Source organism: Hippopotamus amphibius, chromosome 2 (assembly GCF_030028045.1).
Source record: "Hippopotamus amphibius kiboko isolate mHipAmp2 chromosome 2, mHipAmp2.hap2, whole genome shotgun sequence".
Lineage (NCBI taxonomy): Eukaryota > Metazoa > Chordata > Mammalia > Artiodactyla > Hippopotamidae > Hippopotamus > Hippopotamus amphibius.
In genome coordinates, this window is record NC_080187.1 from 161,170,304 (window position 1) to 161,186,818 (window position 16,515).

Consider the following 16,515-nt stretch of genomic DNA (forward strand, 5'->3'; position numbering starts at 1 on the left):
TGATTCCAGAGCACCCAGTTGAAACTCATCTCCTGTGGAATTTTTCATCTTTTTTTTTTCCTGTTTTCCTCTGTCTCCCTTCCTTCCTTCCTTCCTTCCTCTCTCCCTCTCACTCCTCGCCACCCCCCACCCTTCTTTCTCTCCTTTTTTAAACTGGGGTAAGGACACTTAACATGAGATATCATCATTAGCACCTTTGGTCTCCAGATCTCCAACGATGAATGACTTAGTTACTATTTTGAAAAGAACAGCACATAAATTTTCTTAGGAAATGAAAGAAAACTAATATCAAAAAGAAAATTAAAAAAAATAAATCCGAGGAGGTATTAACAAATCCACCATAACAGAGAGAAATTCTGACTCACCTCCCTCAGTAATTGAAAGACGAAGTCAACAACAACAACAACAAAAGTGAGGAAACAATGTGTATACTTATATAAATAAATGAATGAATAAATTGAAAGTGTTATCAGGAATGAGATATTTGCAGTTTCAAAGTACTTCTCCCCTAAATACTTATTAATCACAACAAGAAAAAGTAAGTATACTTAGAAAAACCTAGAAGACATCACTTAAACCAAATGATCAAAGTGTACATCACCCATAATGGTACATATCGAAATTGTGCACTGCCTGTTAGAATTTAATGAGAACAGAGCATCACTGCTGTGATAATCCTACCAAAAAATGGAAAAATCTGACTGCAATCATGAAGAAATAGCAGGCCAACTCAAAACTGAGGAACATTCTATAATATAACTGGCTTGAAATTTTAAAAAATGTAAAGATCATCAAAACCAAGGGAAGGCTAAGGTATTGTTCCACACTGAAGGAGACTAAAAAGACAAGATAACTAAATGCAATGACAAAGATAACATGTGATTCTGAACTGGACCTCTTTGCTATACAGAGTGCTACTGGGAAAACTGCTAAAACTGAAATGGAGTCTGAAGATTAGATGGTAGTAACATCAATGTACATTTCCTGATTTTGATGATTTGATTGTAGTATGGTTACGTAAGAGAACATCCCTCTTTGTTTGAAATATTCATTACAGGATGTGAGTTATAGAGCATCATGTTGCCAATTCATTCTCATGTTCACCAAAAAAGTTTTCATACTTTCTTGCAACTTTATTATGAGATTGTTTTAAAAAATGCATCATAAAGGCAAGATCTACTAAGCACTCATGGAACTGAAGGTTGCAGTGTTAAATACATACTTCTATAGAAGAGAAAAATATGGAATATTCCTAACTTATTTTATGAATCTTGGAATCAAAGACAGTATAAGAATTAAAAATTAAATCTTACTTATTAACACAGAAATGAAGCTTTTAAACAAAATATTAGCAAACTGAATTTGGTAATGCACAAGAAAAATAATTATTCCAGGAATCCAAGGACAGTTTAACATTAGAAAATACATTAACAATGTGAGTCACCACATACATATAAGTGCAAAAATAATAACTAATTCAATAGATGCAGACAAAGCATTTAATAAAGTCTAACAATATTTATGGAAAATTCTTAGAAAAAAAGAAATAAATTTCCTTAACTTGATAAAAAGAGTATCTATCAAAACCAAACAGTAAGGGGACTTCCTAGGTGGTGCAGTGGTTAAGAATCCACCTGCTAATGCAGGGGACAAGGGTTCAATCCCTGGTCCGGGAAGATTCCACATGCCACAGAGCAACTAAGCCCATGTGCAACAACTATTGAGCCTGCCCTCTAGAGCCTGTGAGCCACAACTATTGAGCCCATGTGCCGCAACTACTGAAGCCCATGCGCCTGCAACAAGAGAAGCCACCGCAATGAGGAGCCTGTACACCACAATGAAGAGTAGCCCCTGTTTGCTGCAACTAGAGAAAGTCTGTGTGCAGCAACGAAGATCCAAAGCAGCCAATAAAATTATTTATTTATTTATTTATTTAAAAAAAACCAGTATCATACTAATTGGAAAACTGTTAGAGCATTCCCTTAAAATCATGAATACGATAATGACCTGCTTTCACTACTTCTATTCCAAGATGTACAGTGCCATTAGCACAAGTAAAACAAACAAGAGATCAGAAAGGAAGAAAAAGGGTGCCATTATTTAACGAATGACATCATTATCTACATGGACAATCTAAGAATCTGTAATTAAATTTATTAGAATTAAGAGAGGTAGATAAGATTGGATATAATATCAATATACAAAATTACTTTTCTCTACAGCAGCAGATCATAAAAAGTAATTTTTAAAAAGTTGTTACTAAACAAAAAAATTTAACAATAACAGCAACTGTAAGAAGGAAAAAACAAGATAAAATTATTAGGCTATTGAATTATCAAGACTTATTAGATTGAAAGCTGTAAAAAAAAGATCCTGTAATCTGGTGCAGAAAGAGCCAAACAGACCAATGGAACAAATGAAAAAAGCTAAAAACAAGCCAGCACATATGTTGATATTTGATATAAAAAAGAGATGGAATTGCTGATTAGTGGGAAAACAATGAAGTATGTAATAAATAGTGTTGAGATTACCTATCCATATGCAAAAAAGTAAAATTAGATCCATACTTTAACCACACATAAAAATTAAAGGTAGTTTAGCAATCTAAATGTTAAAAAGCAAATTTCAACTTTTAAAAGAAAATACAATATTACTCAGCTATAAAAAGGGATAAGATGGAGCTATATGCAATGAGGTGGATAGACCTAGAGTCTGTCATACAGAGTGAAGTAAGTCAGAAAGAAAAAGATAAATATTGTATGCTAACTCACATATACAGAATCTAAAAGTGGTACTGATCAACTCAGTGACAAGAACAAGGACGCAGATGCAGAGAATGGACTGGAGAACTCGAGGTTTGGGGGGGGCGGGGGGTGAAGGGGAAGCTGAGACAAAACGAGAGAGTAGCACAGACATATATATACTACCAACTGTAAAATAGACAGCCAGTGGGAAGTTGTTGTATAACAAAGGGAGTTCAACTCGAGGATGGAAGATGCCTTAGAGGACTGGGACGGGGAGGGTGGGGGGGACTCAAGGGAGGGTGGGGGGGGAGTTGAGGGAGGGAGGGTATACGGGGATATGTGTGTAAAAACAGATGATTGAACTTGGTGTACCCCCCAAAAAATAAAATAAAATAAATAAAAACATTAAATATCCTGTTCATTATTCTTCAAAAAAAAAAGAAAATACACCATTTTATCTCAAAGTGGGGAAGACACAAAATGCATATATCATAAAGGAAAGATGATAAATTCAACTACATTAAAATGTAAGATTTTGTCGTAAGGTTATCAGAAAGAGTGAAAAGATACCCCATTGCCTAGGTAAAAATATTTGCAAAGCATATAACCAGGAATGCATTTGTATCCAGAATATATAGAGAACCTCTACAGTTAATGAGGAAAAGACTAAAAGCCCAACGTAAAGGCAAAAGATATGAACAGGCACTTCTTAGGAAAGAAAATCCAAGCAGCCAGTAAATACCAAAAGATGTTTCATCTCAGTTATAACCAAGAAAATGAAACAACAAGCTCCATCATTTTTATACCTATCTACTCTTAGTATCTTTAATGGTTTATAAAGGTATGGTACATTAAAGTAAGATAAGAATTATCATAGAACTTGTCCTCTTATTTTCACTAGTATATTTATGATCTTGGCTAGGTTTTATGAAAAGTTATCTGCAAAATCAGCACTATGTTTTCAAACGCTCTTCAAAATAAACAGAACATACAGAATCTATTCTTTCCCCATAGAGACATTTGCCCTAAGATGTGGAAATAGATCTAGAAATTGAGAAATTAATATAGCCCAACATTCTAACTGTACTACTGGACATACAGTTTTTGAGCCTTGAATATTATACTAATTATACTATTTTCAGTGATGCCAGATGACATAATCATTACAAAGTCTTTTTAAGGTAACAGTTGCAAAACTTCTAAAATTATATCACTTAGTTCTTTTCTGTGGTCCCTTCTTTGTGTCCTATTTCCAATACAGCTTCCACTGCAGCTGTATAAAAAAAAAAATACAAATGCTGAACTAAAGTACTATTTAATTTTGTTTCACTTAGTATATTTACTTTTTTAACTGCTGCACTTAGAAGATTTGAAGAGTTGAAATCAGCTTAAAAGTTAAGCAAAATAACAGTACCTCACAATGCTGGCGAGAAGCTTGAATTTCACATTCATATTTGTTCTTTACAGATTCTAAGCAGAGCTCTCTATAGATTCCTGCAACCAAACACAATTACTCTGATTATGTTAGCAAGGAGTTTCATTATCACTTCCCTACAGGAATTCTGTCCTAACTATCTTATAAGATGAATCAAGAAGAAATTGGTAAGTGAGTCTAACTTTACCTTTAAAAACTAAAAATAAAAGGGCTCAGTTAAAATATATATCAAAGAAGACTCGAAAATTAAGAGTTTAAGAGCTAGAAAGAAACTACACTGCAAATTTTAGTTCTTAAGCCATTTTTCTAAATACTCCTAATGTTTGATAGAGAATGAGTAAAGTGAAAATAAAACTCTTCACCTATGAAAAACAATCTCTCAGGACTCATAAGCGAAACAGTCAATACGCTCTGGTTTCCTAATCATATATACTCAAAGTAACAACTGGATACCATAACCATCAAAACCAGTATTTTTAATTTATTTTCAGAGTCCAAAGCTTCTAAGAGGATTAAATGTGTAACCTAATACAACAAAATTTATAAAGTGATATGATGTTTGAGTGCTCCTAAAAGGGTTTTACCTAGAGAACAGATGCTCAAGTGAGTTTAACTTAGAGGTACCAAGACAACAGCATAAATAGGCACTATAGTCATGAAAATATGCCATCACAAAAATGGCAAAGAGGTCTAGATGTATATACTTAACTCTATGCCATAGTTGCCCCTAGAAAATGTAATTCTCTTTCTTGTATAGTTAAAGCAAGGGACAGATATCTGGAACTATGCCATCAGCAACCCATTCACACACAATACTCTTCGTATAATCAAAAAGTAAAGGAGGACATCTAGTAGAAAAGTGAATAATTGACTCAAGTAATATTTCCTAAACATCTACTAAGGCTCACTAAGTTCTTTTAGAATGTCAAAGAAAATTAAGGACATGTTTACAGGGTGTGCTAAGCCAATATGCAAAGATAGCAGATTAAGCATCACATCATCTACATACTTAACATTAAGCACTCAAGAAAAAAATGTGGTTAAAGGTGGATTTAGTACAAAAAGAACCTATTACCAACAATACCTTAGGTATTATATAAGGGTATGTGAGGATCAATTAGTGTCCCCCCAAAAGAAAACAATCAGCATCTCCATTAATTAAATTTCAGTTTTTAGTTTGTCTATGAAAAATCATTAAATGATCTTCAAATAGTCATAGTCCTTGTCACATATGGTAGGACACAATTCTGAGGCCAGATCCCAGTGACAAATAGAAGACTGAAATTTAACATACAACTATAGTACATCTTCATTTATTCATAGCCACAAATGAGTCATCAAACTCATCAAAATAAAAACTTGACTAAATAAATCCCAGTTACAAATAGAGGACTGAATTTAACATACAACTATAGTACATCTTCATTTATTCATAGCCACAAATGAGTCATCAAACTTATCAAAATAAAAATTTACGATTGTTGGTTTGAAGGCTAATTCCCCATTCTTTAATATCCTGATCAAATATTTTAAAACTGCTTTTACAAATGAAAAATCCTTATCACTCTTACAAATGAAAAATACTAAGAGGATTTAAATTGAATCTTATTAGGAAATTAAACTGATAGTAACAGTATCTCTTAATGAAAGCATCATGGTTTCTAATTGTTTCACATGTGGAAGTACATTTTCAATAACACTGTGAACAATTTGAGGACTTTTTTTTTTTTTTAACCCCTCACAGCAGCAGAGAAAAGCGTAAGGCATTTAATAAATAACTGTGAGCTGACTGATAATGAAATTCTCTGGTCAATGTAAATACATTTGTACTTCCATTAACAACAACCACTCACTTGACAAATGCCTTTTAAAACTATTGAAGAGTTCATATTCTATTATATGGAAAAGATGTTTCACTTTCCTACCTGCTACCTTTGTACGAATTTGCATATTTTCTTGTAAAGTTGCCAGTGGTTCCAAATATTCTGGTGCTTTTCCAGCTATGACTTCTTGTAGTTTTGCATCCACCTGACTTAATCGTTCTTTATAAAGTCTTAACAAAGCAAAAATTAAGATATTAATTTTAAAAGCCCAACAAAGGCTAACAATTTACCATTTCTATACATTATCTCTTCTTAATATCATTCATATTCTACTAGTCTACCAAATGTATTCTTGCCTTGATCTCAAGTGATGAGAACACAGTTACATTATTTGACTTCACCCACATAATCACAAAGAAATGTTTCTCTATTTTTAAGATATATCACTCTTTAATGGTTAATTTACAATATTAAAAAACAGCTGAAATAACTACTTTTGGGCACTCTAGATGTTTTTTGTTTTGTTTTAACTGCAGAATAAATCAATTCTAAGAGAAAAAGTCAAATAAACACTGAACTTAAAAGAAACAAATCATTTTGAATAATTCAGATACAGGCATTACCAGCTGTCAAAAATAAATAATTCCCTGTCTCCTTTCCAAGTTTCCTGGAAAGCAGTCAGTATTACAATATTCAGTCTACTTGATTTTAAAAAGAACAAAGAGGAGGTACAGTGGTGAAGGTAAAACCCACGGCTATAGAACTTGTGATCTGGCATTCTCACTTCATCTAGACTGCAAATGAAGAAGCTATAACAATATGAGTTGCTCAGTTGACAGGGAAGTGAAAAGTGGGGCAAGGAATCTCTGTTGCTCTATTTATGAGTCCACATACAAATAGTCCTAATTTTCCAGCTGCCACACCAATACCTTTAGCCTGATTATCAAAAGACAGTATGTGAGACAACTCAATATTTATTTTTAGCAATAAGCCTGCAGGATAGAATTAACTCTTTTTTAACAGGAAAATGCTTAAACTGTCATTCGTTATGAAAGGCACTTCTAACCCAAGTTTTGTGGCATTTCAAGGATATCCTAAAATTTCAAAGCAGATTAACAATTTAAGATGATTTCGTAAAATTTTTTTTTTGCCATTACTTCATCACAGGTGAAGAACATGTCATAATATATCATAAGAATGGCATGCAGTAACTTCCAAAAGAAAGCACTGATTACGCTTGTAGGTGTTAATATAAATAGCAATTGGCTATTGAAAATATGATACCTGGCTTTCATATAAAATTCTGCTCTTTCCTCTTGAAAATATAAACCAATACAATTAAGACAACTAATATTAATTGTCTATTTTTGGTCATTATAATTAGCATAGAGATTTATACAATGATTCTAAAGGAACAAAAAGCAAGTTTGAGTGTTAATACAATAATTATTCTTTTTTTTTAAACAGAAAGGGAAAAATTATCTGAATTACTGCCAAAATAATACATTATCATGTCTGGGTTAAATTTTTCTGAAACTCAACAATGTATAAAGTCAGAAAAGTATAACATGATACTTATAGTTTTTGAAATTTTAAATACAACTTTAGGCAAAATGCTAAAAATCTGATACAAAAGATGACTGCACCTGAAAAATATCAAACTCATATAAAATATTGATAAGGTATCCTGAATAGATGAACATCTTAAATGAAGAGGATATGTGAATTAACAATATTCAATTAACTCACTTTTAAAAGAATAGATTCCTCAAAATCAGTATAATTTCTACAACCTTGGAATTCAAATATAAACTCATCAAAGGCAAGGATCAAGAGTCCCTTGGCACCAACCACAAGACTATTCACAGAACAGAAGCTCAATTAATGTCTGTTGGATGCTGAACACTAAAATGAATGGAAATTTGGGTGCCGCAAGTTCCTCTATCTTTTTAAGGAGGTGGAAGAACTCACCTTCTACCACTTTACAAACTGCAAATTGTGGATTTTCTGACTTAGGAAAGGAGTGGTATTGTGCCCTGTAGAGCTAAACAGGCAAAGCTGGATATTTATTTATTTATTATTATTATTATTATATCTCCCACCTCTTCCAAAGAGGATTTGAGACAGCTTACAAAGATACACAGTATAACAGGAAAACATAAAAAAACAAACCAGGGGGCCAAGATAAAAAAATAATTATAAACCTGGTGCCAAGACTTTTTTTTTCTAAAACACTTCTAGATACCAATTCCTTGAGAAAGAATCCTATTAAATAGTGGTAATGGGTCTACTTTTAATACTTTCAGAAATGAATAAAGCTTGTAGGGGAAACTGGCTGATGGTCATTGTGAGCCATGAGAAAGCAAAAATTAAGACAACTGCCTGCCCCAAGATGAACAAGATTAGATCAAATGACTCACTAGATGCAAAGTTCTCCTATGTAATATATTATACTAGAGCTTTATAGAAATTTTCATTTCTTGGATAACCATAAAAGGCACTTTAAAAGCTCAATAGGGAGATTTCCCTGGTGGTCCAGTGGTTAAGACTCCACACTCCCAACGTAGGGGGCCTGGGTTCAATCCTTGGTCAGGGAACTAAGATCTCATATACCGCTACTAAGCCTGCAGGCTGCAACTACGAAGCCCACACACCCCAACTACTAAGCCCATGCACTGCAACTAAAGAAGCCTTCACAGCCTAATTAATTAATTAATCAATTAGTCTTTTTTAAAAAAAGCTCAAGAGGTATATCTTAAATAGTTTAAGAATTATTCATTCATGGATTACTTGTACTAAAATACAAAAATACAAATTTGCTTTCTCTTTTCCAGAATGATCCCAAATGAATTGAATGAACTCTCCGTGTTGCCCAAATAATGGATTCCTGGGGATACAAACTAATTTTAATTTCAAATTAATAATATTAATCTTTAGAATAAGAAAATATCATGTTTTTTAAAGCCAAAATTTTAAACTTCGGATTATTTTGGATTGCTTGTGTTAATTTGTTGCACTAGCATGGAACACTATCTATACATTCACCTCTAATACCAATGAAACTTAAGACCAGAAATGGCATAAACAGCAGGATTCATATGACAACCAAATCTGTCTTATTTTAGTCTGGCAATTCCAGACATTAAATGGGCTTTCATCTCTTCTTTGGGCCTCGCTAGGGAAGAAGTAGGAGAAAAAGAATAAACAGCAAAATCACGAAGAATTCATAAATTGAAGAGCCACCTTCTGAATAAGTTAAGGTGTCTATAGTCCCAGAAGTTTCTCTTTCGTTTACAATTCCTAAAATGTAGCATGCCCCGTGACCTTGCCAGCAAGTTCCAAACTGAAAGCTCACCTTTAAGATTTTTTCTTTTAATCTGCATCTGCATCTATTCTGTTCTCTCAAATCTCTGGGGCCCATTCTTGCGATACCAACTCTACATAAGAATTCTGGCATTATGAGGAGGAGGAAAAAACAGTAGCTAATAAGCACACACTACATGCCAGACAAATGGCTGAGAATTTTACATACCACTCATTCAATCTTTACAGTAGATAATAAAGAATCTATTATTATATCTTTGAAATCTGTCAAGAAAGCCTATTCCACTACAGTTCCTCCAAAGTGATATGCCTTAGTGGAAGGAAGACCATAGCACTAGGAAGCAGACAGCCTAGCTAAATTTATCACTTTCTGATGAACTATGAACAAACCATTAAACATTTCTGAGCATCAATCTTCTCATGGGATTAGACTATCTATCTTCCAATCTTACAGAGAAGCAAACGACATAATGCATGTGAAAACATGCAATGTATATATTATCCAATGTTAAGATATAAACAAAAATCACTATGCCACCTTTGGGAAATCTCTCTTATTCTCAAATTTTTAAAATGCTATCTTTACCTAATTATTCAACAAAGGAATGAATGAAGCAGATTAGAACCAATGGTGCAACAACCCAGGAAAACATTTTCATTACCATCACCCACATAAAAATCTCATTATATCCCCCCCAACACAGCCTCAAAACCCTTGATTAGTTAATGAGGTCTTCAGCAGGCAAACAATAGCTGAAGCCCATCTCAGATCAGTCAGTCCCATAAAGTACAAAAAGGAAAATAGTTTAGAGAGAATACGATTTCTGTCATGCTAGTATACATGGGACGAGGTTGAGACTCAGTGATAATGACCTTCTGAAGTCACTACTTACTGATCCTTGAGATCGGTAAACTGTTTTTCAAGATTGGACATTTCATCTAAACATTCCATTCTTCTTCTTTCACAGTCTTCATCATCCATTTCTGTTAATAAAAGGCAAATACCAAACATAAAATTAATTTTATGTTCAAATATATCTGAATGTTAGTTCACAGGGTTAAAAAAAAAAAGAAAATGAAATGTGAAGTGTATATATATATATATATATATATATATATATATATATAGCAAGGCCTATATTAAGCCTTAAAATACATATTTATCAAAAATAATTTACACTATACATTTTAATTTAAAATACAGATTACAGTTAAAACTATAACAGTCTCAGGATTTCCCTGGTGGCCCAGTGGTTAAGAATCCACCTGCCAATTCAGGAGACACAGGTTCAATTCCTGGGCCGGGAAGATCCCACATGCTGCGGAGCAACTAAGCCCATGAGCCACACTACTAAGCCTGCGCTCTACAGCCCGAGAGCCACAACAACTGAGCCCATGTGCCACAACTACTGAAATCCGCGGACCTAGAGCCAGTGCTCGACAACAAGAGAAGCCACCCCAATGAGAAGCCCACGCACCAAAACAAAGAGTAGCCCCACTCACCGCAACTAGAGAAAGCCCACTCACAGCAATGAAAACTCAACGCAGCCAAAAATTAAATAAACCATTTTTTTTTAAGTTATTAAAAAAAAATTATTATTCTTAAAAAAAAACCTGCAACAGTCTCTAGACCTTCTTATTTTTATTCATTTTAAAATAATTTTAAAGGACTGACATTAGATTATGACTATGAAGTAATTAACCCACTTTTGGTTTATTTTCCACCAACTCACCAGAACTTAAGCACCAAAATGATAATGTCCTTTAAAGGTTAACATTGCTCAAAAACACTTATGGAATTCTTCTTTCGGTACTGCTCACACAGATGATTTGCCAGTCAAATAAAAAAGAAAATTAATCTCATTATGTTTACCTCAGAATATCTTGGTCTCCTATTTTTATACTCCCTTTGTTACCTCTCCCCAAATTCCTGTCAGTCAGTGAGAAAGAGGAAAATGAGGAAAAAAGCAAACTTTTCAAGGAAAGCAACTGTAAGTTACCAGCTCTGTCCTGTATTTCATATCTTCTATTTTTACATCACATTTAGTTGACAACATAAGAATAAATGAAGCTCAAAATGATGTGCACAATGATCATCATTAAAGGGTCAAACTATGAGAAAGAGTTAAATTATGTTCAGTTATTCTCAAATAGTGAGGAAGTATACAATTTTTTTAACTTTTCTGAAATAGATTAAAATTATTTCTGGCTCTTAATAGCTTATTCCTTGGCTATTTAAAGCGTGGTCCCTCAAGATGACTCACTCCCCAATATCTCTGGATAGAGTTTTCTGCAGCCTTAGGACCAGTACCAAGGTTGGAGAAGAATAAAACTGTGGAAGACATATGGTAGAAAAGAGATGCTTTACAACACACAAAAGTACAAAATTTATTTAAATAATTTCTTTGCACTTAAAAAAGTTGACTTGTAGTTCGAATTATTATTACATTCTTCACAAATTAAGTTGTCCATTATTTTCTGGGATAGAATAAAAAACAGTGAAAAATTACAAGGGTCAACATAAAAAAATAGGCAGAATTTTAGTAAACAGATGTCATTTTGTGAGCTCCTAGCTCCCATACAAGTAAAAAATAAATAAAATAAAATAAAATAAAACAACAAAGAACACTTGAAGATAAAGTGTTTTACAGATCTAAGAAATGTATCTACATATAGTCTAGATATTCTTTCTCTGTATTCCTCACTTTTGAAATCTCATCTATTTTCATGACCAGGCAGATGACTTCCAAATTATGCTTGCCATCCCAGGCAGGTTCCAACGCCACGTTTCCACCTGTCAGTTGGGCACTCTGCTTTAAATATACCATCAGGACCTCAAAAACAACATATCTGTAATATTCTGTCTTTCACCATCTCACATCTTTTACTTTTCTATTTCTATTCATGCTACCACCATTCTCCTTGTACCTGGGTTTTTCTTCTTACCTTGACTCCTAAACTTGGTGTCATCAATCCCACTTTCTGATTTTTTTTGAAATCTTTCACCTCTATATCTTTTCCTTTTCTAGCTCAAATCCCTCCCCAACCAAACTGGTTTTCTCACTCTTTTGAATAAGCCTTAAGCTCTGGCCTCTGCACTTTTTCTTGCATTCCTCCTTCTATAGAAACACCTGAACGTCACCACTCCAATCCAAATTCTACCCATTATTTGAGCTAATTTAGGTAATCCCACCTTCTTCAATTAGCCTTTGCTGACCACCCTATACTGAAAAGATTTTCCCTGCCTCTGAATTCCTACAGTATTGTTTATAGTTAAGCATTCATTTGACAATTTAATCAAGTGGTGACCTACGTAAGGTCTTTAATTGCGGTCAGATCATAACTATCTATACCTCACCATAAGTAGAACCCAGTACTGCAAGAGGAAGTCACTCAGAAATACTTATTTGGGGAGGGTTGATTTACTGACTGAAATTACACACTTCCATGGAGGTTTTCTGTGAAAGAGAAACCTGAAAAGAGGGTGTCAGAGTAATGACAGACTGTCATCAACCTGTCATCCAATCCTTGCTTCACATGGCCAAAAAATCAGGCCAAGACAAAGAAATAAGTCTCATCTTTATCATATGAATAGAAGGAAAAGAAGCCAGGTAATCACAAATTCCACTTCTTTTTTAAAATAACCATTCCTAAAAGTTTGCAAAAATTGATTTGTGGTGTCAACCTGCCCTCCTCCACTCTACTCCACCCCCCCCAAACAAACAAAGAAACAAACAAACAAAAAAACCTGAAACAGTCAAAGTGAGAAAAGGTTGCAGGGAAGAAAAGATTTGGAGAATTTCAAAGTTGCCAAAAATCAGCCCATTTATAAGCATATGAAGATCCCCAATCACCCCTGTTGCTGGGCTCTTCTTCCCAGTCTTGAAAAGTTCAGAGAGATGCTGTAAATGGTCCAGCTCCCACGTCAGCCCCCCGAAAGAGGACTGATGTCAAGTGCTGACTTGGAAGCTGAGATTAATAAATTCTAAGCCAGCCAAGAGCCAATACAAATCTACCCTCGGCTCCGACAACCCACCCACGTTGACAAGTAAGGGTTGCAAAGGAGCAAAATAAGAAGTCGGTGGTCTGGGGGAAAGGAGGCATTTCCAGGGTTTCCCAGACAACACGCGGGACTCTCCCCGCTCCGGATAGCCCGGGGCACTACCCGGAGGTCCCAGGGGCGGGGCGGACCGCCAGCAGGACCGCGCAGCGTCCGGGAGCCGGCGGGTCCAGGCCCGCGCCCTGCCCCGCCCCGCCAGCGGGGACCCGCCGGGGGCCGGGCAGCGCCCCACGAACGATCCGGGTGCCACGGAGGGCCGGGAGCCAGTCTCCGCCCCTTCCCTCTCTCCCCGCCCCGCTCTCCCAGCAGGACGCTGCTGCCCGGCGTGCGGAGAGCGGCCTGGCGCTAGCCCGGCGCGAGCACTCGGGGTCCCAGCCCGCTGGGTCGCGTACCTGAACTATCTCCATCCTCGGAGACCGACGAGCTCTCGGTGTCCTCGTCCTCGGAGCTGCTCCCCTCGTTTTCGGCGTAGTCCACCTCCATCTCATCGTGATGGTTCGTCTCCTTCTTATCCCCTCGGGAATGGACTGGCATTTTCCAGCCGCGCCGTCGCTTCCCACTCCCGGCGCCCAGCCCGGCCACCGCCGCTTCAATGAAGGGCGCGCCGAACGCCCCGACCCACCCAGCGGCTGAGCTCTTTCTGAACCCCCTCGGCTCCTCCCCGCCCCCGCCGGAGCCTCACAACCTAACCCGCAGGCTCTGCGCTGAGAGCTCTGCCATTGGTGCAGGCAGTCCTCCGAGTCGGGGGATGGGGCTTGTCCTGCTCGGGTCCGGTTGGTTGCCGGTAATTACGGCGCGGCCTCGCGAGTTGTGTCGGGAGTTGTAGTCCTTACTGCTCAGACCTGCAAGGGCCGCCGGCTTCCAAGCTTCAGCAGCCCTGAGCACTTCCCGCTCTGGACTTCAAGTCCCACAAGGCGCGAAAGCTGCCAGACTCGATCGCAGTTTATAAACTAAGCAGAAACAGATTGTGAGAATTTGGTCTGTATTTATTCTTTTCCCGCCAAATGGTTGTCTGAGCTCCCAGGCCATCCAAGATGTTACTGTCAGACGTGAAAAGGTCTTTTGCCTGAGGGTTTTTCCTCCTCTTTGAGGCTACGGGAACTGGAGAAATGTCTCTTTACCTAAGCACTTTTATTACCACTAATAAACTATTGTTGAATTAGTTTCTGCAGACAGCTTGCACTTTCTGTGTTGCACAAAAATCTTTAAATTGTTCTTGAAACTTTTGCAATCCACATATGGAAGGAAAAGAAGTTTTATCTTGGCAATTTTCTCTAGTATGTTTTGCAATTATTTTTTACCATATGTAGCCTGAAAATGCCACCAGTCTTAACTTCAGTTTTCAGTGAAAAATACATATTTGACTTGATGAAATGTTATATTTTCTCAATGGTAGGGATGATACACTAAGAAAACTCATTAAATATTATAATCATAATAACACACGAATTGACGACTTTTACTCTGCCGTGGTAAGTTCTTTACATGAGTTAGATTGAATTGAATTCTAAATTTAATAGCCCTGAGGTAGGCGCTATTATTATACCCATTTTACAGATGAGGAAACTTTACTTGCAGACAAACCTAAAAACTGCATTTTATCAATTATAAAGACAGGAATTCTTCCTGAAGTGGCAATTTGCTATTGAAAGAGATTTCATAGACTATTGTGGGTTGTACATTTATTTTTCAAACATAAGGTCCATTTGACACAGAATGGCAAGAGTATCCAAGCATAAACGCAATAAAGTTAGATTTAGAATTTAATCACAGAAAACATCTCTTGGCTTAAATCCAAATTAAGGGGCTTTTATTATCTAGTGTCAGCCTGCTTGTCCTCTTTTACTGTAGTCTCCAAAACCGAACTCCTCAGTTGATAAACACACGAATTGTTTCCCATTTTAATGTCTTTGCATATTCTACTCTCTCTGCAACCCTCTTCCACTCTTTTTCAAAGCTACTTTCTTGACAAGGTTCATCACCAGCAGCACTTCCACCATGCAGTACACACTTCTGTTTCTTCAGGCTACTGCTCTACTTTGTACTTTGCAACTTTGTACTTGTTTCTTTCTCTCTGTATTGTGCATTATTTAGCAGATGCATCTCACCTATTGAATTGTGAATTCCTTGAGAACAGGGATTATTTTAGACTGGGATGCAATTTCAGCGGCAAGCATGTGAATACATGCACATACATTATGTAAGTGGTGTAGACTAAAGCCAGGTAGTTGGCCTTAGCTTCAGCCAATTGCTGCTACATCGGAATTCTGGCCTAGATGTCAGAACTTCCAATTTTCAAGAGAAACTGGAAATTTAGATCTCTATGTGAAAAAACCAGATTTGTAAACATTATCTCAAGTGCATTTTGTTTTTTTGGCTGTTGTTTTGCTTTGGTTTGGTTTATTAAACTCCAAACCAAACAAAAACAGCTGCGGGTAAAATCCCTCCTCTGTTAATCTCTGTTATATCAGCAGCTAGCAGAGTATGTGCTAAATAGTAACAATAACAGATTTCTGGTCACTCTTTATGTGCCAGGTACTATTGTGTGCTTTAAGTACATAATTCATTTAATCCTTATAACAACTCTATGAAGTAGATATAATTATGCCTTCCATTTTATAGATGAGGAAACTGAAACACAAAGCAGTTAGGTTACTTTGCCAAGGTCACACAGCTAATAAGTAGCAGATTTAAAATATGAATTTGAGTAATCTGACATCAGAGCCTGCTCTCAACTACCAGCATACAGTGCCCCTCTAGCAGGTGCTTTCTATGTTTCTACTGTTTAAAGAAAAAACAAAAGGAAGTTGGAGTGGAGACATGGATTCTAGGCCTGGTTCTGCTAGTAACCAGGCGATTCGTTTTGGTAAATCACATAATCTCTGGTCAGTTGTAAAATGAGAAGGTTGCATTATGTTATCTTTAAATTCTCTTCCAGCTCTAAAATTGCTGTCAGACTTCCTAGGTGGTGCAGTGGGTAAGAATCCGCCTGCCAATGCAGGGGACACGGGTTAGATCCCTGCCCCAGGAAGACATCACATGCTGCAGAGCAACTAAGCCCATGCACCACAACTATTGAGCCTGCGCTCTAGAGCCTGTGAGCCACAACTGTTGAGCCTGTGTGCCACA

At 36.5% G+C, this 16,515-nt stretch overlaps 1 protein-coding gene across 2 annotated transcripts in view; it reads right to left on the reverse strand.

Moving 5' to 3' along the window:
* Window positions 1-14,121, reverse strand: part of BRMS1L (BRMS1 like transcriptional repressor) — a 34,694-nt gene extending 20,573 nt beyond the window's left edge. For both annotated transcript variants that reach the window (XM_057725278.1, XM_057725277.1), the window contains exons 1-4: window positions 13,779-14,121; window positions 10,220-10,310; window positions 6,105-6,232; window positions 4,159-4,238 (exon numbers count right to left, since the gene is read on the reverse strand). In XM_057725278.1, the coding sequence (XP_057581261.1) occupies window positions 4,159-4,238; window positions 6,105-6,232; window positions 10,220-10,310; window positions 13,779-13,920 (441 nt within the window). In that variant the 5' untranslated portion in view covers window positions 13,921-14,121. The remainder of the gene's footprint in view (window positions 1-4,158; window positions 4,239-6,104; window positions 6,233-10,219; window positions 10,311-13,778) is intronic.
* Window positions 14,122-16,515: the final 2,394 nt, after the last annotated feature.